We start from the raw sequence: 24,081 nt of genomic DNA on the forward strand, positions 1-24,081 counted from the left end.
TTTGCATCAGGGGTTCCGAAAAGTGACTATCAGGTCATGTCGGTGACCTGAGGCGGTTTGTGCACGAATTGACGTATCACAAAGCCCGTCTGTTACCCCGCAATCACCGTGCTCACTTGTCACTTGAGAGTGCCGCTGCACAACACCTTTGTCCTCGACGATGCGTCTACAAACTCATTGTCGAAATTAATTGTGCAGGCTGGAGCAACCAAGTCGTCTTCATGAAAAGAAAGCTCGTCCATTGACTCGTCTACAGCACTTAGATTGTGTACATTGTCGCTGCAACATCGCCCTCCTGCTTGAGGCGGTCAACAGTCTACAGAAGCTGAGAGCTCCTGCATCAAAAAAGCAAACTTCCCGCAACGGCCAAAACAACCTCGTACATCCCACGAGGTACACCACTCAACTTGAAGACTGTTACGGTCACCTCATTCCGTCAGCTTTGTCACAGATCGCCGCCTCGCGGGGCGCATCGCCATTCGAGATCACATCTGGCTCTTGGGCGCCCTCCTTCCCCAGAGGCATCCCACACACCGCCGCACCTTCCTCAGCCAACACCATCCCGTCACATCACGCACGCGCGCAGGGCACAGGCTAGAAAGACCACCATAAACGCAAAGGCAGTCACCCCCAGAGAAAACAAAACAATGTCGTCAACACCCTACGGCACCTCCACCCCCTCCACAACCCCCCGCCCCCCTCCCTACTACGCATCAACAGCCCACACATCATCCCCCCAGCCCCGCCATCGCCCCTCGCCGACGCCGTCCTTCACGCCCACGATGCGCGACCGCCAGGCCCGGGGCAAAGACCCCTTTGGCGCCTCCAGCAAAGACCCCTTCCCCAGCGGCGACTTTCAGCACCGCCAGGGCGGCGGCGGCCGCGGCGGTTCGGGGGGTCGTCGACACTCTGACTCGGAAGGCGACGACGACGAGAACACGGGGTTCATCGGCGGTACTGGCCCCCGCGGCGGCGGCGGCGCAAGCGAGCGGCAGCGCGGGGAGACATTCGAGGCGTTCCGGAGGCGCGAATGGGCCAGGGACGTGCTGGAGAGTCCGGAGATGTTGATGTGGTATGCCTCGAGTCGGGAGGACGTACGTACCCTTTTTCTTTTTCTGTTTCCTTTCTCCCTTCTATGCCCTGCGCTGGTCGCGTCTCGCCTCCTTGGTTATAGCGTTCCCCCCCCAAGGGTTCTGTCTGAGACTGTCTGGGCCTTCACAGCCAGCTCCCTCCCTTCCCCACGCCGAAGGACATTTTTTTCGGTGATGTTTGGTTGAGCTTTCACTGCGTTGATCAAGGAGGTGGTTGTACTGACTCCATGACACAGAGCATCCCGGGCACGCGCCTTTTCTTCACCCGCGTCCTGTGCGGCTTCGAAGAGGATCATGTTCCGCCGCAGGAGTCGACTCAGCGCAAGAGCTCCGGCTCTGGGCCCGGCAGGCCGCATGGCCACAAGCGACGCTGATGAATCGAGGGTTCGGGAGTGACTTGCGGTGAACAATAGGCCATCAAAGACTTTTGTGGGGGCTCAAGTGTCAGAGACAGTCTCACTTAGCGAGGGTTCGGGGAGCGGCAAGGGGATCACAGCACCAGAAATGCAGCAACACAGATTGAGATGCTCAGACGTCGTCATATTCATGCCGGTGTGCAGACGAGACCAGCCAGCTGACCCTAACCCATGTGCCGTACTGCCTATCTCCAAAAGGCCCGTCCACTCATCCACCGTATACTCTATGAACATCTTGTGTATATGTCCGCCCGCTGCTAAATGATGGATATCCGGTGGGGCATCTCGCTGATGCCTACTCCTGGTCGAGTCGCTCCCAGAACTGTTCCCATGTATTTGTTGTGACCATTCGTCTCCTTGACGATATTGAGAATAAGAGCAATAGAAAGTAATAATAACGAAAATGACGCCAGTTAACGCCGCCCGATGCAAATGCTAACATGTAGAGTAAAGACTCCCTTTTACGCATATCTCATGCTCATCGTCCGACTCCTCTGCGGGTGCCACTGGCCTGGGTATGGCTGTTGGCCCGAGTACGAACTGTTGGCGTATCCTTGGCCTTGATGGCCGGTATGTACCTCACCCGGATAGAGGGGCATGTTGTTTGAGCTGTGGCTCGCCGGTGACTGCTGTTGCTGCCGCTGTGGTGGGGGCACTGGCGCGATGTTGGAGGCATTCCAGGCCCCGCCGTAGCTGTTCCACGTATTCATAGGAGGAGGCGTCGGGGGTAGCTTGGAGGCGTTCTTCTTGTGCCTACGCTTCTTGCATGCTGACGATATACAGCACCAGAGGATTGCTAGAACGAGAAGACCACCCACTGAAGCTCCTACAGGGATTAAAATATTCTTGTGCCTCTCGAACCAAGAGAGAACGTCGTTGGTAAACGATGCGTCCCGGCACACGCCATTGCGGCATGTTCCGCCACTCTCGCAAGGAGTTCCATCAAGATAATTTTGGTTCAAAAGTCGGCACTCCTCTGTCTGGAATACGTTGGGTGAACGACAAGAGAGCATGCAGCCGTTGTCGCACGATGTCGTCTGATTGTTGGTGTCGCGGGAACCGACAGCAGCCTGACATTGCTGCTCTCGTGACGTGCACTGGCCCGAAGCGCATTGCAGGTTGTCACCGTCAGCGCCACACGAGTCACCGTCGCTCCTGTGGATGTCACTGGGACAGACCGAGGAATCACCAGGGCATGTTTCCTGTGGATCGCAAAGGCCCGTACTCTCACGACAGATGCTGCCTTGAGAGGCGTAACGACACTGGTCTGTGCAGCAGTCCTCGTTCGCCGGATCACACTGCGAGTTGGTGGTGAAACGACAGGTCGCGGCGTCGCAACACGGGTTATTACCACAAGACTCAGCGCCGCCACAGTCACACTCTTCCCCTGACTCAACAATGCCATTGCCACATTGGCTTCCAGTGATTGTCTCGACGTCTCGATTGTTGGCCAAGCATTCCGATCGAACGGCATTGCGATACAAGGCGGAGCAGACATTGCCGATGGAGCAAGGGGAAAAGTTTTGAATCTGCCTGCCGGTAGATGGGTTCATGATGAAGCGAGCTGCGGCGTTGCATGTGTTCGCGCTCAAAGGACAGCATCTTTGCATCTGGTTCTCACTGCTGGCGCAAAGTTGATCGTCGCAGTCGTGGACAGCACCAAAAGTGTGACCGGCTTCGTGAGCGAATACTTGCCACTCGCTATCTGTTCGGACAACAACATTGGCAGCAGCAACGGTTTCATTGGAACCGTCACTACCAGCTGTAGTCTGCGAACCTGGGACACACACCTGACCGAGCCAGGCCAGGCCGACAGCCGAGTTGGTGTTGCAGGTGCTCAGCAGAGTCCAGAAGGCATTGGCATCATTAGACCGTCCGCGCCACTCCGAGAAGAGGTTGAGACGGTCGCTTATGCGTAGATTGCTGTTGCATCCAACGTTCCAAGGAGCGAGATCGCTGGTAGAACCGGGGCAGTCGCGGTCGCTGATTGTAAGATTTTGAATACCGAGTGAAATGTTGAAGCTGCTCTCATAGACTTCAGAAGCCGAGTTGACAAGGTCGATAATATTCTGGCGAACGGCCTGCGTGTCGTTGAAATCTGCGGTATATGTGCAGTCCGTGGCGATGCCAACCAGGGCAATCTTGCGGACGGTCGGACAGCCTTGAGTCGAGCCGATGGTGGCAACAAGATTCTGGCCCGCGCCGTTGTTGCCCGTCTGACCGGAATCAATCTGTCGCCCGAATAGTGAAGCAGGTGAAACGGCCCGCATGCGAACGTCTTCAAACGCGTTGGGGTCGTATTTGGCATTGAACGTGAGTGACTGAGATTCACAACTTGATCGGCCTGCCGTGTCCCGCTTCAGGTCCTGAGGGTCAAAGTAGTAGCTCATGACGTCTGAATCCCTCCACACCACCATGTATTCATCTGGGTCTGCGTCGGTGTCCGGGAGTGGATCTTCTGGGTGCTTCAGGCGTCGATAGTTTTTGCCGGTCATAATGTGATGGTGGTCACCGTCGATTCGAAAGGCGCCCTGAAAGACAGGATCCTTGCCGTCGCGATGCATGGTTATCCGCGCCCATCCAACCTTGGTCCATTCAGATTGGCCATCGCGGCGAATGAAAGAGGCGCCGCGGAAGACCTTGTGGTCATGGCGGTTGATGCGCTGTGACTCCCGTAGCGAGCCATCCGGACCGAGGTAGTTAACGTGCATGTCATGGTGGAGGATGTCGTGGTTCGGCTCGAGGGCGAGGCGTATTTGCTGTTGGGTATTGTCGAGACTAAAGGTCAGGTCGAATGAGGAGTGGTACTGGCATCGTTTTGTTGGCGTATTTAAGGAGGGGGCGTCGATGAGATGGATAGCTGTCAGAGGATTCCGCTGTGCAGAGTGTGCTATTCAAAGAAGAGTAGTGTTAGTAGCCTGATGTGCCTCGAGTGCCCGTGAGCGACAGAGACTACGAACCAGCGGCATCTTGGATTAATGAGGCGACACTGAGTGTACTGGCGAGGAGGGCCCGTATGCTAACCATGTTGGTGGTAGCAGGCGGCAAAGAGAGGGGAAGAGAGAGGGAGAGAGAGAGGCGAAGAGTTCCCTGACGCGGGACGGGGTTCTTGTGAAGGTTATTGCATCAGTTGCAGTGTGTGGTAAGGATCTTCCAGGGCTGGGTTTGTTTGGATTTGCTTGTTCAAAGTTGAAGATGGGGAGAAGCGAGTGGTGACGTCTGGTAGTCCCGGGCGGTTCGGAGACAAAAGGGTATTGCGACAGACTTTCCAAGGGGTATGAATAGACGAATATAGGGCAAATGTTGGGTCTGGATATAAGGGATATTTTTTTCAAAGGGTCGCAACTGGGCAACTGAATTTGGCAATCTGTAGTAGGTAGCGTGGGGGAAGATGGGTTAAGGTTGGAAGAGAGTTGGGAAGTTTCTCGTTGACTGACTGACGACGACAACGCTTGCTGGGTGCACGGAAGCCACAGACGAATGGTGGCAATGAGATGGGGATGGCAGATGGGAAAGAGACACCCAGAAGCAGTAGTAGACGTGGAGATGGAGGCGAAGCAGGCCAGGGGGGCAACGTGAGGTACTGGGTCTACGAGTACGCAAGCACCCAAGACTTAGGTACCGTGCTAGCGCCCTTGTGCTTGCCTCCCCTGTCGCCCCGAGGCCCCTCCCCATGCCTGTCGCCCACACCCACAGCCCCCTGCACGACACTGGCTGTGGGAAGGCCCCCTCCAAGCCCCCTCCAAGGCCCCTGCCAACCAGTTGGGGATCAGTTTCACCTTAGCTCCGAACAGCCAAGATGGCTCGCTCTCGTTGACTCGTCAGCACCACTGCACTTTGTTGTCTTGCTCCTTGGCTTGCCTGGCTTGTAGCCATGCTTGCCATGGTGCAGCTTATTCACGCTGTCGTCGTCAGCGTCTGCCAGCACTAACCAGCCGACATTGTTCAAATTGCGGAGTCTTGAGCAAGTCCGAGCCGGCGTCTCCTCACCCTGACCGTCTCGTCTCGTTATCCCCATCGGCCAGCTGCGGACCCTCAGAGCGACGGTTATACCGACCAGGAGAAACTATGGCAACGATGATCCTGACAGGTCGAGAAGTCTCAAGAGAGCGAGTTGTTCATCCATTGTGCGGCATCTGGTCGACCCTGACTATCAATCAGGAGCCCATACGTCCGGCACGCGGCAGTCATGGCGACCCCAGGCTTCCAATAATCCTGGACGTGGAACCGCCCACTGAAAGGCTGGGCGTCCACGGGACCAGCGTCTCCAAAGCCCAAGCGGCTCTGACATCCGAGACGGGGCTGAAGCAGAGAAGACTGTCGACGCCGACGCTCCCGAAATATCATTCGGCTGGGCCACTCTCCTCACAGACCACTTTCTGTCTGTCAGCCAGATGCATGCTTAGCGGCGAGCCATCAACGTGATGGATGCCGTGCTACCCTGCTCGAAGTCTGGTGGCGAGCGTCCAATTCACAGCAGAGCCCTCGCTGTGTCCCCACTGCAGTACAGTACATGTGGTAGGTCGGTACCAGATTGCGGACTCGATCAGCTCGGCCAGCTACACCTGTGATTGTGGCCATGAACCCCTTCGTTGAGCGTTTCAGACCCAACAGATCGTCGACCACAGACGATCCTCTTCGAATGATACCATGTGCAACAACCGTGTTCACAAAAAGACAGCTTCCACATCGTTGTGCATTTTTAAGAGGCGAAATTGAGTTGATCCCGACTGGCCTTGCCAATATGCGATACGAGGCAACCCGATAACCGTGGGAGGGATGCATCCCGAGGTTCCCACTCTAGCAGATGGGATCTCGGCGTGCGCGCCCACTCTGATTCCAGCAAACGAGACGATCTCGTTGGTAGAGGCTATGTCTGAGTCTCCAGAGCGACCACAAGCAGGCAGGCGCAGGCTCAGTCACAAATCTGCACGACTCGCTCCAGCGGACCACTCCACTGCGTTCCATCAGATGGGCCCCCAATACAGCAAACAAATATTCTGGCCTCGTGGCACACCTTCCACCACTGGCACCAATTGCAGATCATCCCTTCTGATCAGTGCTGCTCCTCGTCTATCCTAAGTCCGGAGACGGCCGAGCTAAGGTAATGACCATCGCTGGTCTCTCGACCATGATCTGCAGCAACCCAAACAAATTGCTAGTTGATCTCACGCCCGTCTGATCGATGCAAAGCACATAGCGTCTCGAAGGCTCACACAGCCTTGCACTACGCTCAGCCATCGTCTTGGCGTCTGTCAGCAAGACCCTTAGATAATCTGGTGATGATGCGCTGATATTTGATTGACGACGATTCGGGCAAATATCTCTGACGTTCACATTCCGATTACGGCTTGCACCCACGTGGTGTTTGTTCTAAGGGTCAGCGGCGAAGCCCAACACCAGGCGACCACCAAGGCTGCTGCTGGGCAGAGGATGACGACGACTCTCAGCCATCGCACTGCTTCTCCACACACCCTTTCGGACTTGGCGAACACCACTTGCACATTCCATTTTGCAACCTTTCCCTTTCGAAGCCTGCAGGTTCTAGCGCTGGCACAGCGACCGAAAACTAAGCTTCCGAGCGTTCCAGTTACTGCCGGACTCGCGCTAACACATCAACGACGACCTTCAGGACCGCAGTTGTCAGTTGCTGTCTCTGGCCGCGCTCAGCCGCCAAGTGTATCGACATCAGGTGTTTCCGGGGAAAGCCCAGGGCATCTCGAGTATTTTGAGCTTAATGGTTCAGACATATTCTGGTGTCGATTTCTTAGAGGAGTTGGCCAAGAATAGGTGCGAGTTTGCATGAGCCAAGTCGGGCATCCGAACCGCACGCCGCCTCACAAGTTCAGCACAAAACGGAGTCCTTAACTCCTCGTCCTTACTATACTCTATGCTTCAAACGTGCATGCACTGTTATGAGACTGCGCAAGGAATGCCTTAGTACACTGACCAGATTGCTGCTCTTCGGTATGATGTCCTGAGGAACGAGATCCCGTCGCTGACCAATAGCCTGGATACTGGGGATGTCCACGGTGTTCAACCCGTAACCCAGTGATCTTCGCAACCTAAAAAACCATCAGACGCCAAGTCTCCAGATGAAAGCTATTCGAGACGCAGCGGCCGCCTGGGTTTCCCCTTCTTTCGGTCCCCTCTCGTAGTCCACCGATCCTGCTTGGAGGTAATCGTCGTCGGGTTTGTGGTCAATTCCGACAAGAAACTCCGTCGGTGTGATGGCGACATGCAGTGAACATGGAGATGCCGCGCGGCGTGGCTGTGTTGAGATGTTGTCTTTCAGCATGCAGAAGAAGGACCGATCTCTGCTCGGTTGTCCGCCGCGGGTGCCAACTTGAACTCTTGAATCCGGCAATGTATGACTCGAGCTGCTCCTACCGGAGTCGGGAGGATTGATGAAGTGATTACCGACACTTGAACGGTCTTCTGGAGGCCTCTTGATCGGTCCATGTTCGTTTTGGTAGAGGGTCCCGGTTGACGAGAACCCCTGAATGAGAACTCACCGTGGCAGTGGGCCGTGCGATTTGACTCGAGAGATGCAGGGTTATTGTGCCTCGAGCATGGATGACACGATGTTACCGTTACCGAGAGTCGGCGATTGCTGAGGTCGGCAGTCTCTACGCTTTGCCAGCTGGACTGCTCTCTTTTTCTGCGGCGACCGCGATGGTTCAAGCTTGGTTTGTCTCCTACTACATTGCCAATGTCGTTTGCCACGTTCTCAAAACTTTGTTCCCACCTCCTTTCCCAACAGACTGTCGGTTTGCTCCCATGTTCCCGAACGCATCTTTTTTGAGTCCACACTCAGGAGTACCCGGCAGCAACGACAGAACGAGCGAAAACGCATGATTCAAGGTTTCAATTTCAAACACTCAACTCCAAGTGCGACCATTTCCGTCATAGCCCTATATCTCGTTCGAACTGTCCTGGCATCATGGTATCAAGTACGTCCGCGGAACATTGTGCCCTATCCTCCTTCCGTTTCCTTCCCAAAGCCTACCGATGCTTCCAATTCATTTCTTTCCCTTGGCCTCGTGCACGAGGTTGATAATCTTTTCGACGATGGACGGGTCTGACAACTACACAAGAAGAAAGGCATCAGTCACGGACGTTCTCGACACAGAGACGTTACGGGGGGCCAGGAACGAAAAAACATACTGTTGTGATATCGCCGAGCTGGTCCTCCTCGCCGGCGAGGATCTTCCTCAGAATGCGGCGCATGATCTTGCCGGAGCGCGTCTTGGGCAGGTCGGGGACGATGAAGACGGCCTTGGGGGCGGCAAAGGGGCCGATGCTCTTGCGGACCTGCATGATGAACTCCTTGCGCAGGGCGTCGCCGGCGGCGGTGGCGTCCTTGAGGGCGACAAAGGCGTTGACGGCCTGGCCGGTGAGCTCGTCGGCGACGCCGACGACGGCGGCCTCGGCGATGGAGTGGTGCTCGAGCAGGGCGGCCTCGATCTCGGCGGTGGAGAGGCGGTGGCCCGAGACGTTGACGACGTCGTCGACGCGGCCGCGGATCCAGTAGAAGCCCTCGTGGTCGCGGCCGGCGCCGTCGCCGGTGAAGTAGTAGCCCTTGTAGACGTTGAGGTACGTGTCCATGTAGCGCTTGTGGGCGCCGTAGACGGTGCGGGCCATGCTGGGCCAGGGCTGCTTGAAGGCGAGGACGCCCTCGACGTCGTTGCCGTGGATCTCGTCGCCGGACACGGGGTCGATGATGGCGGGCTCGATGCCGAAGAAGGGCAGCGAGGCGCTGCCGGGCTTGGTCGGCGTGACGCCGGCGAGCGGCGTGATGACGTTGGAGCCCGTCTCGGTCTGCCAGTACGTGTCGACGACGTGGGCCTCCTCCTTGCCGACCGTCTCAAAGTACCACTTCCAGATCTCGGCGGCGATGGGCTCGCCGACGGAGCCGAGCACGCGCAGGTGCTTCATGTCGGCCTTGACGTGCTCGTCGCCGGCGCGCTTGAGCAGGCGCAGCGCCGTCGGCGCGACGTAGAACTGCGTCACCTCGTGCTTGGCGATGATGTCCCAGTAGCGCGAAAAGTTGGGGTAGGCGGGCGTGCCCTCGAAGACGACCGTCGTCACGCCGAGCAGCAGCGGCGCGTAGACGACGTACGTGTGGCCCGTGATCCAGCCGACGTCGCCGCCGCAGAAGTAGCGGTCGCCGTCGTGAATGTCAAAGACGTACTTGCCGGTGCAGGCGGCGCCGAGGAGGTAGCCGGCCGTCGTGTGCATGACGCCCTTGGGCTTGCCGGTGGAGCCCGAGGTGTAGAGGAGGAACAGGGGGTCCTCGGCGTTGACGTGGACGGGGGGGAAGTAGGTGGGCCACTTCTCGACCTCGTCGTGCCACCACCAGTCGCGGCCCTCGGTGAAGGGCACGTCGGCGCCGGTGCGCTTGTAGACGAGGACGTGGGAGACGTCGGGGCACTGCTTCAGGGCGTCGTCGACAATCTTCTTGGTGCCGATGAGCTTGCCGCCGCGCTTGCCCTCGTCCGAGGTGATGACGACGCGCGACTTGCCGTCAATGACACGATCGCGCAGCGAGTCGGCGGAGAAGCCGGCAAAGACGACCGAGTGGACGGCGCCGAGACGGATGCAGGCGAGGATGGCGACGAGGGCCTCGGGAATCATGGGCAGGTAGATGGCAACGGTATCGCCCTTGCGGACGCCCATCTCGCGCAGGACCCAGGCGACCTGCGAGACGTCGCGCAGAAGCTGCTGGTAGGTGACCTTGCGGCCGCCATCGGGCTCGTCGGCCTCGTAGATGATGGCCACGCGGTTGGGGTCCTTGTAGGCGTGGCGGTCGACGAGGTTGTAGCAGGCGTTGAGGGTGCCCTCGACGAACCAGGCTGTGTCGCCGCCCTCGAAGGAGCCGCTGCGGACGGTTTGGAAGTCGGTGTACCAGGACAGGAGCTCGCGTGCCTTTTCGCCCCAGAACTTTGTGGGATCCGTGATGGACTCCTTGTACAGCCTCTGGTACTCCTCGAGATCTGGGCATCGTCAGCGACGGCTGTTTCGCGCGAGGAGGTTCAAATGGGCAAGGGGTGCATCGGGATAGGGGGTCAATCGCGGGGTCGAAAGGGGTTCACTCACTGGCAATGTGGGGTTTGCTGGGGTGCTCTACGAAGAGGGGCAAAATCGTCAGCAAAGATGCTCCCACACGTTGAACAGAAGCAGCGCGCTATGACAGCATCGACCGTCGCGCCCCAGCCTTGCCATTCTGGATCAGCAGGACAGAATTCGACAACAGACGATAGCGGTATCGGCACACGCGACTTGATGAGGCATGAGGTCTCCATCTCAGCACCTCACACACATGACACCAACAGAAAAACAGGAGAAGAAGTGGGACGTACTGTCAAGCATCTTCTGAGGAGGGTCTATTGCGCACATTTACCGCCGCTGGTCAGCATTGCATTCTCCAATTTCACGGCTAATTCAAGGAGGGGCGCGTCACGATAGGCCTGCCCTGTCGCGCGCCGCCTCCAGAAGCGGGACAGCTCGAGAGGGGCAAGTCACCGTACGACAAGGGGGGGTGGCATTTCGGGCTTACGGAAGGTGTCGACATTGTGGGCCTCGGCCACCACTGGTGTCTTCTGTTGCTCGCCTTCGGCCATGTTGGGCGACGGTCTGGCTTGTTGTTGCGATTGGGAGAGGTGTTGTAGGTCTACAGGCTTGCCGAGTGCGGAACCAGGTAGGATGAAGGTGTCCGAACGTGTCGACAGGGGTGTCTTGTCCCTGTCTGTCGCTGTTCTCAGCACGCAAGCAGCAGTGCGCTCGAGCGAACCCGGCCGTCGAGGTCGTTCGTGAGGAGGTAGGTGTGACGTTCCGGTCAAGGGGTTCGGCAGGGGTCAATGGGGTGACGCGATAGATTGGTATGGCGCAACGAAACAAGAGACTGGAGCGCTTGGAAGGGAGGGTCAATGTCGAGGTGAGAGAGGAGGAAGAAGAGAGTGGAAAAGAGAAAAGTCAACGTCGCGACGTGAAGGACGTTTGCGGGGAAGGGCCCTTTATGGGTCAGGTCCTCTCGCCCCTCCTTTAGAGGGTTCCAATGGCTGGCGGGACATTGCGTAGGAGGCGACGATGGAGTAAGGGACGGGCGGGCCACGGATCGGGAGCGTGTTAGGATGGGATGGGATGGGATGGGATGGGATGGGGAGGGAGGGGCTCCTCTGCTTTGCTGTGTGCCACGAAGCGGAGAGGGTAGTACATGGTGGGTGATCACTGGGGGCCCTGCGTTAAGCTGTCTTGGTGTTTTACCGTTAGGCCGGGGTCGGGGTCGTGGCCGTGGGGAGCCTTTTCCCTTCCCCCGGACGACCGGGCCATTTGGCGCCAAAAAGAGGAGCTCGAAGAAAGAGCTCACTGCTTCGCCTCCTCGTTTTGCAATTTTCCCGTCTCCTGATGCCGCTGTCCACTTGCCGATTTTGCCGTTCTTCTGCACCATGTTGTTTCCCCGGTGCTGACACGAAGAGAGAAGGGTACCTCTCTGGACAACACGGATGCGACGGGTTGCCTCTGCATCTTCGGATGCAGGTCGCACGAGGAAGTGCTACGGCACAGCTCACCAGCCGCTGCATCCCTGGAGCTCACCTCACTCGTCTTCACCTTCTGGCTTTCCGCCCATCTTAGCCCTTCCCGGCCGGCCGGTGACGAAGGTCAAGACCTTTGGCTTTTGGCTTTTTTGGGGGGGTTGTGGAGGAGGGTCTTCTGATTAGGCTTGGCCTTAGTGTCTCCCCACGCCTCTGATCGGCGCAAACCTCTTTCGTAACGTGCATGGGCGTGCTGCCCGGATCGTCCCTTTGCCCTTCCTCTGCACTAGAGAAAGAAGAGAGCTTGCTTGGCCTGTCTGCCGCTTTATTGCAAATACCGACATCTTGGCTCCTGTGTGACACCTGGGTTTCCGAGGCTCCGTGGGTTTGGGTTGTAGAGAGGCCCCTTGAAAGAAAAAGAGGCTCAAGGGTCGCCAAGTACCATGTACCGACTGCTGTCATGGCCCTCGAGCGTCTCAGGTAGGGTGCCCCCCCCCTCCAATGCCAATGCCAATGGCGGGGTACTTGAACCCCTCCTGGCTGACCTCATCACATACGTCAGACGCCAAAAGACCGCCATTCTCGTGCTTCGACAGGCTGAAGAGGTCCAGAACATCGACCTCATCCAGCAGCTCACAAGTGAAGGAGGGCTGTTATGGGAACCTCACGCCCAGTCTTGTCAGCATGCTATGAGGTCAGAACTGCAACATGGCACGTCTCGCCGCTGAGTGCATCTGGATGGCCAAGACACAACGCCCCTCCGTTCAACTGGCTCTAGTTGTTGCCGTGGTGGGGTGTGATGGAGGTGCAAGTTGCGGGTGTCCATGGGCGCACTGGCGCGAACACCCCCTTTCCCCGCATCCCCATGGGCATCGATCTATCATCAGTGTCCGTCCCTCACTGTTTTTGCGACGTGTGATTTCTAGGCACCCTACGACAGATGGACGACAATATGTGGCCATCCCTGCGAAGGCGTAGGGGGCCCCCTCAGCGAACCAGACGGCTCGCATTGTGTTCACAACTTCATCTACTGCACCCTAAATCCCTTAGCTGCCACGCTATCAGTCCCGAATCGAGATGGCTTACCCATGATCACTTCCCATCTTTACCTCGGGCCTCGACTAGCGCATCATGACATCGCCATGACCTAACTTCCTCGGCCTTCCGTGGGTTCGCTTCCGTGGTCCACGCCGGGCTTCAGCCGCGCGCCATTGTTCCCGACGCGCACTCTTCCTTCCTTTATTTCCATGCCAGCAAGACAGAGCGCCCGATAGCTCATGCAGCCAAGCAGATAGCCATTTGCTGCACCCTGCGAAAGGGAAAAGATGAGGCTGTTCCGACCTCTGGCCCTAGGATGACCGGTAGAGCCTCACCGAAAGTGGCATCTCTCGAGTTCGCACCTCGGGTACAATGCGCCATCCTCTAACCGCCAATACTGACCACAGGCTGAATTACCGCATCGACGCCGGTGAATCTTTTCAGCGTCTCAAAATGCCTGGAGCAGTTGTCCTCTTAACTTGACAGTGTGAATTTGACCAGTCGGTGCGAGCCCCAAGTTGGACCTCCATTTGACACCTCAAAAAGTAAGAATTTGCACCCCCCGAATCAGTGTGCACTCACGCCGTGTCCACCCGGCCGAGTCTGTCACTTTTCGAGGTCCCTCCATCCGCAGAGCTGTCAGTCGGCATCGGTCTGCCTGGACGAAGGGAACCACAAGTTGCGTGCTTATCGATTGTGCTCATCCAACCGCCTGTCTGGCCTCCTGACTTCTGTATCACGGGTTCAATCAACATTTGGGTTCCGACGGCTCCGAACAGTTCGGGGTTCGCCATTCACCATGTTCACATTTCCAATGCCGGCTCACAGCTTTCCTGTACCTGGCTCACCGGTCCATTGAAACGTATTGTCATTTTCCTTCCTCGGCAGGAGGACAAGGCGCCCGAAATAATCCCTTCAACCCTATGTGATCCCGAAAACGCCAGAGACGCCCTGCCCCCCTCCCCCTTCTTTTCTAAATCCCGGCACACGCCAAATTACAGATCCATGCTCATCAGGTATATCTCGATGATCCTCATAAACTTGGCCACAAACGCCTCGAGGTGGAAGATGACCTTGGTGCCCATCCGGATCCTGTGCTCGTAGTACGCCGACCACTTGATGACCTCGGGCTTGAGCGCGTCGTCAATCATGGCCACGAGCTTGAATGTGAGCGTCTTGAGGATCGTCGTCGCCGGGATGCAGTGCGTCAGCAGGTCGTACAGCTTGGCGCGCACCTGCAGGATGCGCGCCGGCGTGTGCTCCTCCATGATCTCCTTTGCGATTTGCCCAATGAGGGCCTCCCAGTCGGGTGGTGGGATCCGCGTCGCGTCTGTCACCTTCTCACTGCCATGCCGTTAGCAAGCTGCCTCAAGAATGCTGCCTCGAGCAAGCTGCCTCGAGCAAGCTGCCTCGAGCAAGCTGCCTCAAGCAAGCTGCCTCAAGCAGAGCCGCTTCACGATTCGGGGGGAGACCTACTTTTGCGCATGCACAGCCTCGTACATGAGCAGCGCCCGCCGCAGATTCCTCCCGCTCTCCTGCGCTATCCTCATGTGCAGCCCCTTGGCCACAGGCCAGCCCTCCCTCTCGGCGCTCTGGCCCAGCACGTCGCAAATCTCGGCGTGCGTCGGCGCCGCCACGCGCACGAGCAGCGTCCGCGAGCGGATGGGCGCGATGATGTTGGCCGTCGAGTTGGCCAGGAGGATGAGGCGCAGGTTGGGCGAGTACTTCTCCATCGTGCGACGGAGCGCCGCCTGCGCGTCGCGCGTCAGGTGGTCGGCCTCGTTGATGACGACGACCTTGAAGCGCTGCCGCGCCGCCTGGTCGACCTGCTGCGTCTGCGCCACCTCCTTCAGCAGGTCCTGCACCACGACGCGGTCATAGTTGCCGACGTCCGAGGGCGTGATTTCGAGGTGGTAGTTGGACGCCACTATGTTGAACTCGAGCTTGCGGTTGCTCGACGTCTGGAAGACGCGGGCGTCGATCTTGATCTTCTCGACGCCGGACCCGTAGAGCTCCTTCAGCGTCGCTACGATGCGCGTCTTCTTGCCCGCGCCCGAGGGGCCGTAGACGAGGGAGGTGGGGGGAAGTCGCCGCTTCGAGCCTGGATGGCGAGGGACGGTCAGTTTGGGGGGTTCGAGGGGGTAGGGATTGTAAGGGGGGGGGATCTTTGCGTACGAGGGAGCTTAACCTGTCGGACAGCTCTGGGTGGTAGGTGAGGGCGTCCAAAGACTTTGGCCTGTGTTTGTCGACAATGAGAGCCATCGTGGTGGTATGTGGCGAGACGTGGGCAGAGCTGTGTGTTTGTGGTTGATCGGGTCACAGCGGTTGCCTGGGTTTTTGCCTACAGATGGGGTTGAAGATGGAGTGAGCCTGGGTGACGCGACGGTACGCGTTAAGTGCGATGCAGGTGTGAACAGGGGTTCATCTAGCCTGTGGCTGAAAAGTGGCTCGTGCTGCCATGGGGCTGTCAGGAGCTCTCACTCATGTCTCCTTGATGTACAGGGCCGAGAATGACCGTCTGTGGCCATTTCGTTGGTCACAATTCTCGAAAAGCCACAAGAAGTAGTCAGGATACATTTTCAGGACTTGAAAGCTCATATGGCGAAGCAAGCTTTCAAGTCCGTTCATATCGTACAGACATCTGCTCCCATCTCACTTTATCTCGCATGCCTGGTGCTATGCCTGGCATGGCACGCTATAATACAGTCGTGATTGTCCCGTAAGGCTTGATCTCTATGACGCCGGCGCCGAGGGGGCCGCAGCCACAGTCTCACTAGGCGTCTGAGTAGCCTGTGCCTGTTGCAACAGCTGCTCAGGTTCAATCTTTTTCCTCGGTCGCTTCAGCTCCTCCAGAGTCACACCGTCCAGCTTGGTGATGCCGACGACAGGAGGCTCTCCCTTCTGCACGAACTCCCATTGGCCTGATGTTTTCATTAGCACGTGAGCCTAGATTCAGCGTCGGACCGAACATACCGGGGAGCTTGTTGCCGGCCAGACGGAAAGCATCCTTGACGACAGCCTCGTGAACGAGTCCCTTGACCTCGAACACAACTTGGTTGACGGCAACACGCGCGGCCCAATGGTCGAAGCCACCCTTACCCTTACCCATACGAATCTGTGGTCATGTGAGCATACTGGGCCTCCGCGAGGACCTCTCTGAACCCGCTTACCTCGTTTCCGGAGACGTAAACGCCCACGTTGCATGCCACCCTCTTGTACAGTCGGTACTTTGTTCCACGGAGTCTCGTCTTGATGGTGTCCTCGGCGTTCTTGAGCTGCTTGGCGCTGATGCGGCGGTGGTGGTCCTTCATGCGCAGACCATAGTCACCCCACATGACCGTCGTGCCCTTTACAGAGCCTCCCGTCGCGACACGCGGCCTGCCCTTCATCATCTTCTTCGTTCGGTCGATCGAGGGTTCGAGCCAGCTGCCCTCGCGGGCTGGTGTTGACGAGAAAGGGCGGACATCGCGCAGCGCAGCGGCGACGGCTGATCGCGCCAATTGAGGCCGGACTGGGGTGGCAAGCGTCCTTGCTGCAGAGGTGGCCGAGATTTGGAGGCCACGGAAGGCGTCGAGCAGCGTCGAGGATCGCATCATTGCGGTTGTGGGCGGCACTCTGAATGTCCCGTGTCGATGATGGGCCAGATGGACGTTGGGATTTTTTGAAGCTGTACCGCGATGGGCATGTGGCTGATGCGGGCGGATTCGGTGCCTGAAAGTCGGGGCGACCACAAATTGACGACAGGGCCCACTGCCCAAGCCACACTTTAACGCACCTACCCCGGTCGCTCAGCAAGCGCGTGCTCTTCGCGTCACGATTTCCAAAGCTTCAGCGTTCACGTCGAAGCGCATCCCTCCAGGCAACCTACCCACCACCCAGTCACTCTCATCGCATCGTTTTTAGGCAGCAAGCTCCGCGGCTGTTATAAGCAGGACAGGCCTTCGAAATTTGCGTCCTTGTGCCAAAATTATTCTCAATCGTCCGCTGCTTCTGCTCAAGTCGACATGCCTGACATCAGGTCCTTCTTCGGGCCCAAGGGGGGTGCACCCCCTCCGAAACCACAGCCCGCACCCAAAAAAGCCGATCCACCAGCCAAGGGCCGCCGGGGCCGCAAGGTCGTCGAGGACAGTGACGAGGACGATGTAGCCGTGATTGAGTATGGTCTTCTTTAATCTGCCGCGTGTTCGCCGTTGCTGACGCACTCCTCAGGGTCAAGCCCAAGAAAGCTACCCCGAAAAAGAAGGCCAAGGAGGAAACCAGCGAGGTGATGATATCTGCAAGCGACTACTTCGCATCTTCCAACAGCAAAGCGAACAAGGCTCCTGTTTCGCCTGTGAAGAAGGTGAAGGCCGAAGTCGAGATTCGGACGAGTCCCAGGAACAAACAGGCAGCGTCAAAGCCCGCGGCCAAGCCGGCAACCGTGGCATCACCGGCCAAGAGTCGAGCAGCCACGAAGAAGCGGAGCGTCACAGCATACCAGGCCCACGATGATGACGATGACGGCGATGCCTACCGAGACGACGGCGCAGACGAAAACGAAGATGATATCTTTGCAGCCGATACCAAAGGACGAGGCAAGCGCAAGAACGACGACTATGCCGAGGATGAAAGCGACGAGGACATTCTGCCGAAGCCGAAGCGAGCAGCTGCCCGGAACACCACCTCCACAACGACGGCAACCAAGAGCAAGCCTGCGGCGAGTAAGAAGAGGAAGTCGCCCGAGACCGAGTCTGAGCCCGAGGAGGAGAAGCCCCGCAAGAAGCAAGCGCCCGCCAAACCACGCGCTCCTAAAGCGAAAAAGCCTGCTGAGGCCGAAGATGCCTCTTACCAGGCCATTCTTGATGATATCCCCACAGTCAGGGCGCCAACCCCTCCTGCGAGAGACCCTGATGCCAAGTTTGACTGGAGGACGGCAAGCAAGACTGGAGGCAACGGCGCTGCCCCGCCCCTGAACCCTGGAAGCGCCGAGTTGCCAGAGGGCGAGGATGAATGTCTTACTGGCCTTGCCTTTGTCTTCACTGGCGTTCTTCAAACCATCGGTCGCGAAGAGGCACAGGCTCTTGTCAAGAGGTATGGCGGCAAGGTCACGGGTTCACCGAGCAGCAAGACGAGTTACGTCGTGCTCGGAGAAGATGCTGGCCCTAGCAAACTCAAGAAGATACAAGATCTCGGCATCAAGACAATCGATGAAACCGGTCTTTTCGAGCTCATCAGACGCCTTCCTGCATATGGAGGAGGCGGCAAAGGAGCAGAGAAGGCACGGGAGAAGAAGAAGCAGGCTGAGGAGAAGATCAAGATCGACGCTCGAGAGATGGAACGTGAAGAGAAGGCCCGAAAGCTCGAGGCTGAAAAGGCCGCTCAGAAGGCTGCCGCAGCCCGTGGCTCGGCCGCACCCGTCAAGCCAGCAGCCCCTGTGGCTCAGCTCTGGACGTCAAAATATGCACCCACGCAGCTCAGCCATATCTGTGGCAACAAGGCACAGGTTGAGAAGATCCAGAATTGGCTCAAAAATTGGCAAAAGAGCCGCAAATGGGACTTCCAGAAACGCGGTGCCGACGGCATGGGTGCGGAACGAGCCATCATCATATCCGGCCCCCCCGGTATCGGCAAGACCACAGCAGCACACCTCGCAGCCAAGCTGGAAGGGTTCGACGTCATCGAGAGCAACGCAAGCGACACCAGAAGCAAGAGGCTTGTGGAGGAAGGTGTCAGCGAAGTCATGAACAACACCTCGCTACTCGGATTCTTCTCTGGCGACGGAAAGAAGCTAGATGCTGGCAAGAAGAACATCGTCCTGATCATGGACGAGGTTGACGGCATGTCGGCCGGTGATCGCGGCGGTGTCGGAGCTCTGGCGAAGTACTGCAAAAAGACAGAAGTGCCTCTGATTCTCATCTGCAACGAGCGTCGTTTGCCCAAGATGAAGCCCTTCGATCATGTTGCCATGGACATTCAGTTCCGACGACCGACAGTCGACCAGGTTCGATCTCGTATCATGACCATCTGCCACAGGGAGGGACTAAAGCTTCCGCCTCCAGTGGTCGATGCGTTGATCGAAGGCAGCAACAAGGATATTCGTCAAATCATCAACATGATTTCGACAGCAAAGCTCGACCAGTCAGCCATGGATTTCGACCAAGGCAAGGCCATGACCAAGGCTTGGGAGAAGCATATCGTGCTGAAGCCCTGGGACATCTGTCAGAAGATGCTCGGAGGCGGTCTCTTCGCGCCTTCAAGCAAAGCCACGCTCAATGACAAGATCGAGCTCTACTTCAACGACCATGAGTTCAGTTACCTGATGATCCAGGAAAACTATCTTCGATGTAAGCCCATGGCGTTGAACAACAGAGGCTACAACAAAAGGGAGGAGAACCTCAAGGCGCTCGAGCTTTTTGACCAAGCGGCAGAGAGTATCAGTGACGGCGATCTCGTCGATCGCATGATCCATGGACCGCAGCAACAGTGGAGCCTCATGCCAACGCATGCCATCTTCAGTACCGTACGCCCCGCCAGTCTCATCGCCGGTCAACTCATGGGATCCAACTTCACCTCATGGCTCGGCAACAACAGCAAGACAGGCAAACTCAACCGATTCATCCGTGAGATTCATTCTCATATGCGACTGAGGTCCTCTGGTGACGCGAATGAGATTCGCCAGCAGTACCTTCCCGTCCTGTGGGAACGGATGATCCGCCGCCTTGATATTGAGGGCAAGGAGAGCGTCTCGGACATTATCGATCTTATGGACAGCTATTACTTGACTCGCGATGACTTTGATGCGATGAAGGAGTTGGGTGTCGGACCGCAGGATGAGTCTCGCATCAAACTCGAAACGCAGACAAAGGCACACTTCACAAGGACGTATGTATCATCTCTCTTCATGACCCAGACTCATCACACTGACATAGCTTCATGCAGATACAATCAAATGTCCCATCCTGTTCCTTTCATGAAATCAGGCAATGTGCAAGCACCGATGAAGAAGGCAAAGGACGCCCCTGACCTCGAAGAAGCCATCGAGGAGGAAGATGAGGGCGAAGCTGAGCCGGAGGAGGCTGTTGATGAGGACAAGCTCGACCTGAAGACGGACAAGTACGTCAAAGCAGCCAAGAAGAAGCCTGTAAAGGGCGCAAAGGCAAAGGCAACAAAGAAAGCGGAGGACGAAAATGAGAGCGATGCCAAGCCCAAGAAAGGCCGCGCAAAGGCCCCTGCGGCGAAGGGCAAGGCCAAGAAGTGAAGAATAACTCCGGGCATTGTAGGGGGACGCCAACGAGGGCCTCCCTGGCTTCTGAGCGGTGTACATGATACTGTATTGGGTTCGTGGGCAAGAATGATAGGCAAGGTGCCTTGGTTTGAAGCTGTTACTCTTGTTATATCTACAGCTCAATTTGTAGTTGCTTGCAAGAGCCAAACGAGAGGTTATTGTAGCACCACGAATAATGACCAATCACTCGTCACACTGGGCATGTGAATTATAGGGTTGTCAATGGTTAGGCGACATTGGAAACTGGAAAGTGGCTTTGACAGCTACGTTTGCTTCCGATCACGCATCTCCTTGCTTCACTTGTCATGTCTTATAGACCGATGGATGCTGATCTGAATCGCAAGACGGCCTCGTCAGAGCATGTGTGCTGGGTTTGCTCAAGTAATCTGCCTGAGTTTTCATGATCAGGGTAAAAGTTCATTGCTGACATCGCACCTGCCGTCCATCGATGGTATGCCTGATTTCAAAAGTCCGTGCACTGTGATCATGGTATTATTGGGCAGATGGCACTGCCAAAGCCTTTCTTCTGGGCAAGGCGTGTGGAATTGAAGCTATCACCAACCGGGGGCATGCTGCCCATTTTGCTTCCACGAACAATGGCACCTAACATGTGAGTCGCCAGTGCAATGCGGAAGCAACTGAAGCTTACATGCTTGGGTCTCCTAGTGTGCTAGTAAGTCCAAGACGCGCGCGCAAGTTCTCGCCAACCGCTGACAGTCGGTAGAAACTCTTTGGCTTCAACGCCGACCACTGTGGGCGACGGTGCCATGGCGATAGGCACCGCTTAGTCGGCGCGCGGGTCCTATTCAGAAAGAATCCGTTCAGAGGCAAGGCTACATCCTGCGATATCTCGTTGTTCTCCATCGACAGCAGCTGCTCCTTCCCACGCTAGGCCTCAACTGACGATCCCCTCAAGACTCAACTAGCAAAGTATCAGACTGCTGCAGAGGCATCAGATTTCGCAGGCAAAGACGCAAGAAGACCAAGATCAGAATAATCAGGGTTCTCAGCACCAGGCAGATCGTCTGCCGCCGCTGGGTCATGCACAACGACCTGGAACAAGAGGGCGTCGACTCTCACCCCTATCGCGACGAAGGTACGCTGGATTTGAGGTCAACTACGGGTGTTTGGTGTGTCAACTAGCTAATGCTGCGAAATAGGAAGCACTTTGACGCAGAATGGGGAGGACGGATCACACGCCCCTCATGATCTCTCCATGATAGAGGAGGTCTCGTCAGACGTTGAAAAGTCCCCGGGTCAGCAAGCACACGGCAAGAGGGGCTGGAGCAACAGCAAAAGCCCATTCTTCGAAACATTCCCCTCCGACGAAGACGATGTTTTTGTCGAAACTGGCAACGGCGCTCTCGACGCGCTCCGCGCCGGGAACTTGCAGCGCGCGCGCAACCAACAGCAGGCCAGTCCATCAGGCCGCATCGTTCAGCGTCGGTACGCCGGACGATTCAGCTTTTATGGTGATGACGATGACTTTGCCTCGGAGGCCCCTCCTCGGCTTGAGTCTTCGCTGCCAAAGTCTTCGACCTTTGTGCTCGATCTTCCTGCTCCACGAGATGCGCACTCCTCTCGTGCTTCGCGGCGCGCTTCACGGCGCGACCAGACGCCTACCAAAGGTCGTCGCGGCCGATTTGTTATCCACAGCGAGCTCACAACCTCTGAGAAGCATCGTTCCAGTGCCGAAACTGCTTCAAAGATTCTCAAACGAGATTCTCCGTTGGTTGTCTCGCATGATCACAGCCGAGGCAACTCGGACGCGAGCACGCTCCGCATGGGAAATGGCATCTACCCACCCCCCTTGAATACTCTCGATGGATTGGGATCACGGAACGATGAGGAACACAGCATCCAAGACTCTGAAATTATCTCCAACACCAATGGGAATGATGATGTCCAGCGCCGTCGTTCTCGAAGCAACGCGTCCAGCTGCTCGAAGTCGACTGTCGACGGCATCCTTCCGTCTGAGGAAGAGGGCTCAAGAATGTCGACACCTGTCCCTGACAATGTCCCTGACAGTGTCCCCGAAAAGAGGCCCAGAGCGATAACATCAATTTCAGTAGCTGGAGAACAACGTCCGAGGTAGCCCTACCTCAGCTGAGTCTTCTACCTCCTGCCATCATCTCCACCCGTCGAGGGCCTTTTTTCTTGGTCTCCAGGCAAGCAACATCTAGTCCGTCGGGACGGAGATCTTCAGTTCGAGCAGACGGTAGAAACTCCTCTTCTCGTCCCTGGACCCAAGTCTGCTCGTAACCAAGGCGGCCCTCACGGCTTTGGCAACAACATTTACCCCGAGGAATGGGTCGAGGCTGGCGAGCTGGGCGAAGGATTGTACCCTCCCGGCAACCATCACGGTCTCTCAGACCCGTTCTCCTCCTCCAGTGCTGTCTCGCATGTGGATGGCATAGTTGATGGAGTTGCAGGCCTCAAAGTCGCTATCGTGGACAATGCTTTTACCCCTGAGGCGCTCCGGCGAGGCCAGCCTGGCGCGCAGGCTGCTGCCCAGAGAAATCGGCTGCTCAGCCCGTTCTACAACCACCTGCAGCAGCTGGCGGTTCGTTCGCGCAGTGAAGATACCGATGACGAGGCATTCGAAGTCGGTAGAAGGGCTGGATCCGCAACCAGTGATGACAGTGACAGTGCCACCCTTTACACGCAGAATGGTTTGCTGCCCGAAGCCATCGAGTCTCCCACAGCACACGTCCTACAGGAATATGAGACTTCCAGCGGTAAGTGGCATCTGTGCTGAGACTTTGCTTGTTCGTTTCTTTTCTGACACATTGCAGAAGATGGTGGCATCGACCAGGATTCCCATCTGGAACTCAGCTTGGGCTACTCTGAATGCCCAACTCGTGATGGAGGTAAGTTAAGCTCCAATGGGGGCACGTCGTTACACAAATTGACGGTTCTAGACCTTATGGAGCATTCTACTCAAACTGATGCTCCTGTCGCTATGGGCGGTTACACGTTCAACACGCGCGACTGGGGCGACTACGGCAGTGCACTTGTTGACCATGCCCCTGAGAAGGCCGCGCCCAAGATCCCCGGCTGCACCGCGGGCCAGGCCTCGAACAAGAACTGGAAACTGACAGGGCCCGTTCTTCAAGCTTATAACGCTATGCGAGGCTCTCGTATGGCCGCGGGTGACCCCATGGGTACGTGGGTCGGCGTGAAGTTACAAGAGGGCCTCATGAAGGAGTCGCCAGAAGGCAAGGGAAAGGGACAGGCTCCCGACTTTAACGTCCGGGAACTGCAGAAATTCACGGCCGAAATTGCAGAAACCCTTCAGGAGCGGCCGTCCATCGACAAGGCCGCCCGTCAGGAGGTTGCCAGCGTGCCGCGACCGCAGTATCAGCACATCAATCCGCCCAAGGGCTTCAAATATCCCGCGCACCCAGCCTCTTCCATCCACGGCATCGCCTCTGAGAGCTTTGACAGAAACTTTAAGGAGGAATACGACATCTCTGACGACGAGGGTGACCCGCGCGCCGGCCGCATCTCACCCTGCACGTTCCGCGCCCTGGCCGAGGGCTGCACGCGCTGGGAGGAACCCGGCAAAGAACTCATCCATATGCCCTCGGACACGAAGAGACTCCGTCCCAAGACACCCCCTGGCGGATCGCAGCCGCAGATGCCTCCCGACCGCATGGCCCACAACTTCACCTGGCAGAAGGACATCGGAGGACGGCGACGCACTGTCTCCGATGTACAGCCTAACCTCGGAAGCC

General features: G+C 57.2%; 8 protein-coding genes across 8 annotated transcripts; 4 read left to right on the forward strand and 4 right to left on the reverse strand.

Moving 5' to 3' along the window:
- Window positions 1-647: 647 nt before the first annotated feature.
- VDAG_07055 (uncharacterized protein) lies at window positions 648-1,465 on the forward strand (the record flags this gene model as incomplete). The annotated part of the gene is made up of 2 exons (XM_009655960.1): window positions 648-1,094; window positions 1,328-1,465. 2 exons carry the CDS (start codon window positions 648-650, stop codon window positions 1,463-1,465), a joined length of 585 nt encoding a protein of 194 aa, XP_009654255.1.
- A 147-nt stretch (window positions 1,466-1,612) lies between these two features.
- VDAG_07056 (zinc metalloprotease mde10) lies at window positions 1,613-4,534 on the reverse strand (the record flags this gene model as incomplete). Its single annotated transcript, XM_009655961.1, has 2 exons — window positions 1,613-4,397; window positions 4,468-4,534. 2 exons carry the CDS (start codon window positions 4,532-4,534, stop codon window positions 1,969-1,971), a joined length of 2,496 nt encoding a protein of 831 aa, XP_009654256.1. The 3' UTR covers window positions 1,613-1,968.
- A 3,995-nt stretch (window positions 4,535-8,529) lies between these two features.
- Window positions 8,530-11,130, reverse strand: VDAG_07057 (acetyl-coenzyme A synthetase; the record flags this gene model as incomplete). Its single annotated transcript, XM_009655962.1, has 4 exons — window positions 8,530-8,595; window positions 8,675-10,503; window positions 10,870-10,893; window positions 11,067-11,130. 4 exons carry the CDS (start codon window positions 11,128-11,130, stop codon window positions 8,530-8,532), a joined length of 1,983 nt encoding a protein of 660 aa, XP_009654257.1.
- A 2,945-nt stretch (window positions 11,131-14,075) lies between these two features.
- VDAG_07058 (replication factor C subunit 5) lies at window positions 14,076-15,342 on the reverse strand (the record flags this gene model as incomplete). The annotated part of the gene is made up of 3 exons (XM_009655963.1): window positions 14,076-14,424; window positions 14,557-15,173; window positions 15,256-15,342. 3 exons carry the CDS (start codon window positions 15,340-15,342, stop codon window positions 14,076-14,078), a joined length of 1,053 nt encoding a protein of 350 aa, XP_009654258.1.
- A 303-nt stretch (window positions 15,343-15,645) lies between these two features.
- Window positions 15,646-16,697, reverse strand: VDAG_07059 (54S ribosomal protein L16). The gene is made up of 3 exons (XM_009655964.1): window positions 16,251-16,697; window positions 16,054-16,195; window positions 15,646-16,001 (listed from the first exon to the last, which is right to left on the reverse strand). The coding sequence occupies exons 1-3, from the start codon at window positions 16,674-16,676 to the stop codon at window positions 15,814-15,816; spliced, it is 756 nt and encodes a 251-aa protein (XP_009654259.1). The 5' UTR covers window positions 16,677-16,697; the 3' UTR covers window positions 15,646-15,813.
- A 387-nt stretch (window positions 16,698-17,084) lies between these two features.
- On the forward strand, window positions 17,085-20,512 carry VDAG_07060 (replication factor C subunit 1; the record flags this gene model as incomplete). Its single annotated transcript, XM_009655965.1, has 3 exons — window positions 17,085-17,236; window positions 17,290-19,941; window positions 19,999-20,512. 3 exons carry the CDS (start codon window positions 17,085-17,087, stop codon window positions 20,315-20,317), a joined length of 3,123 nt encoding a protein of 1,040 aa, XP_009654260.1. The 3' UTR covers window positions 20,318-20,512.
- Window positions 20,513-20,940: 428 nt separating this feature from the next.
- On the forward strand, window positions 20,941-22,439 carry VDAG_07061 (uncharacterized protein; the record flags this gene model as incomplete). Its single annotated transcript, XM_009655966.1, has 4 exons — window positions 20,941-20,954; window positions 21,069-21,131; window positions 21,271-21,440; window positions 21,505-22,439. The coding sequence occupies 4 exons, from the start codon at window positions 20,941-20,943 to the stop codon at window positions 22,437-22,439; spliced, it is 1,182 nt and encodes a 393-aa protein (XP_009654261.1).
- A 628-nt stretch (window positions 22,440-23,067) lies between these two features.
- VDAG_07062 (uncharacterized protein) lies at window positions 23,068-23,779 on the forward strand (the record flags this gene model as incomplete). Its single annotated transcript, XM_009655967.1, has 4 exons — window positions 23,068-23,082; window positions 23,140-23,214; window positions 23,277-23,508; window positions 23,610-23,779. The coding sequence occupies 4 exons, from the start codon at window positions 23,068-23,070 to the stop codon at window positions 23,777-23,779; spliced, it is 492 nt and encodes a 163-aa protein (XP_009654262.1).
- Window positions 23,780-24,081: the final 302 nt, after the last annotated feature.

This window comes from Verticillium dahliae, genomic scaffold, assembly GCF_000150675.1.
Source record: "Verticillium dahliae VdLs.17 supercont1.15 genomic scaffold, whole genome shotgun sequence".
NCBI lineage: Eukaryota > Fungi > Ascomycota > Sordariomycetes > Glomerellales > Plectosphaerellaceae > Verticillium > Verticillium dahliae.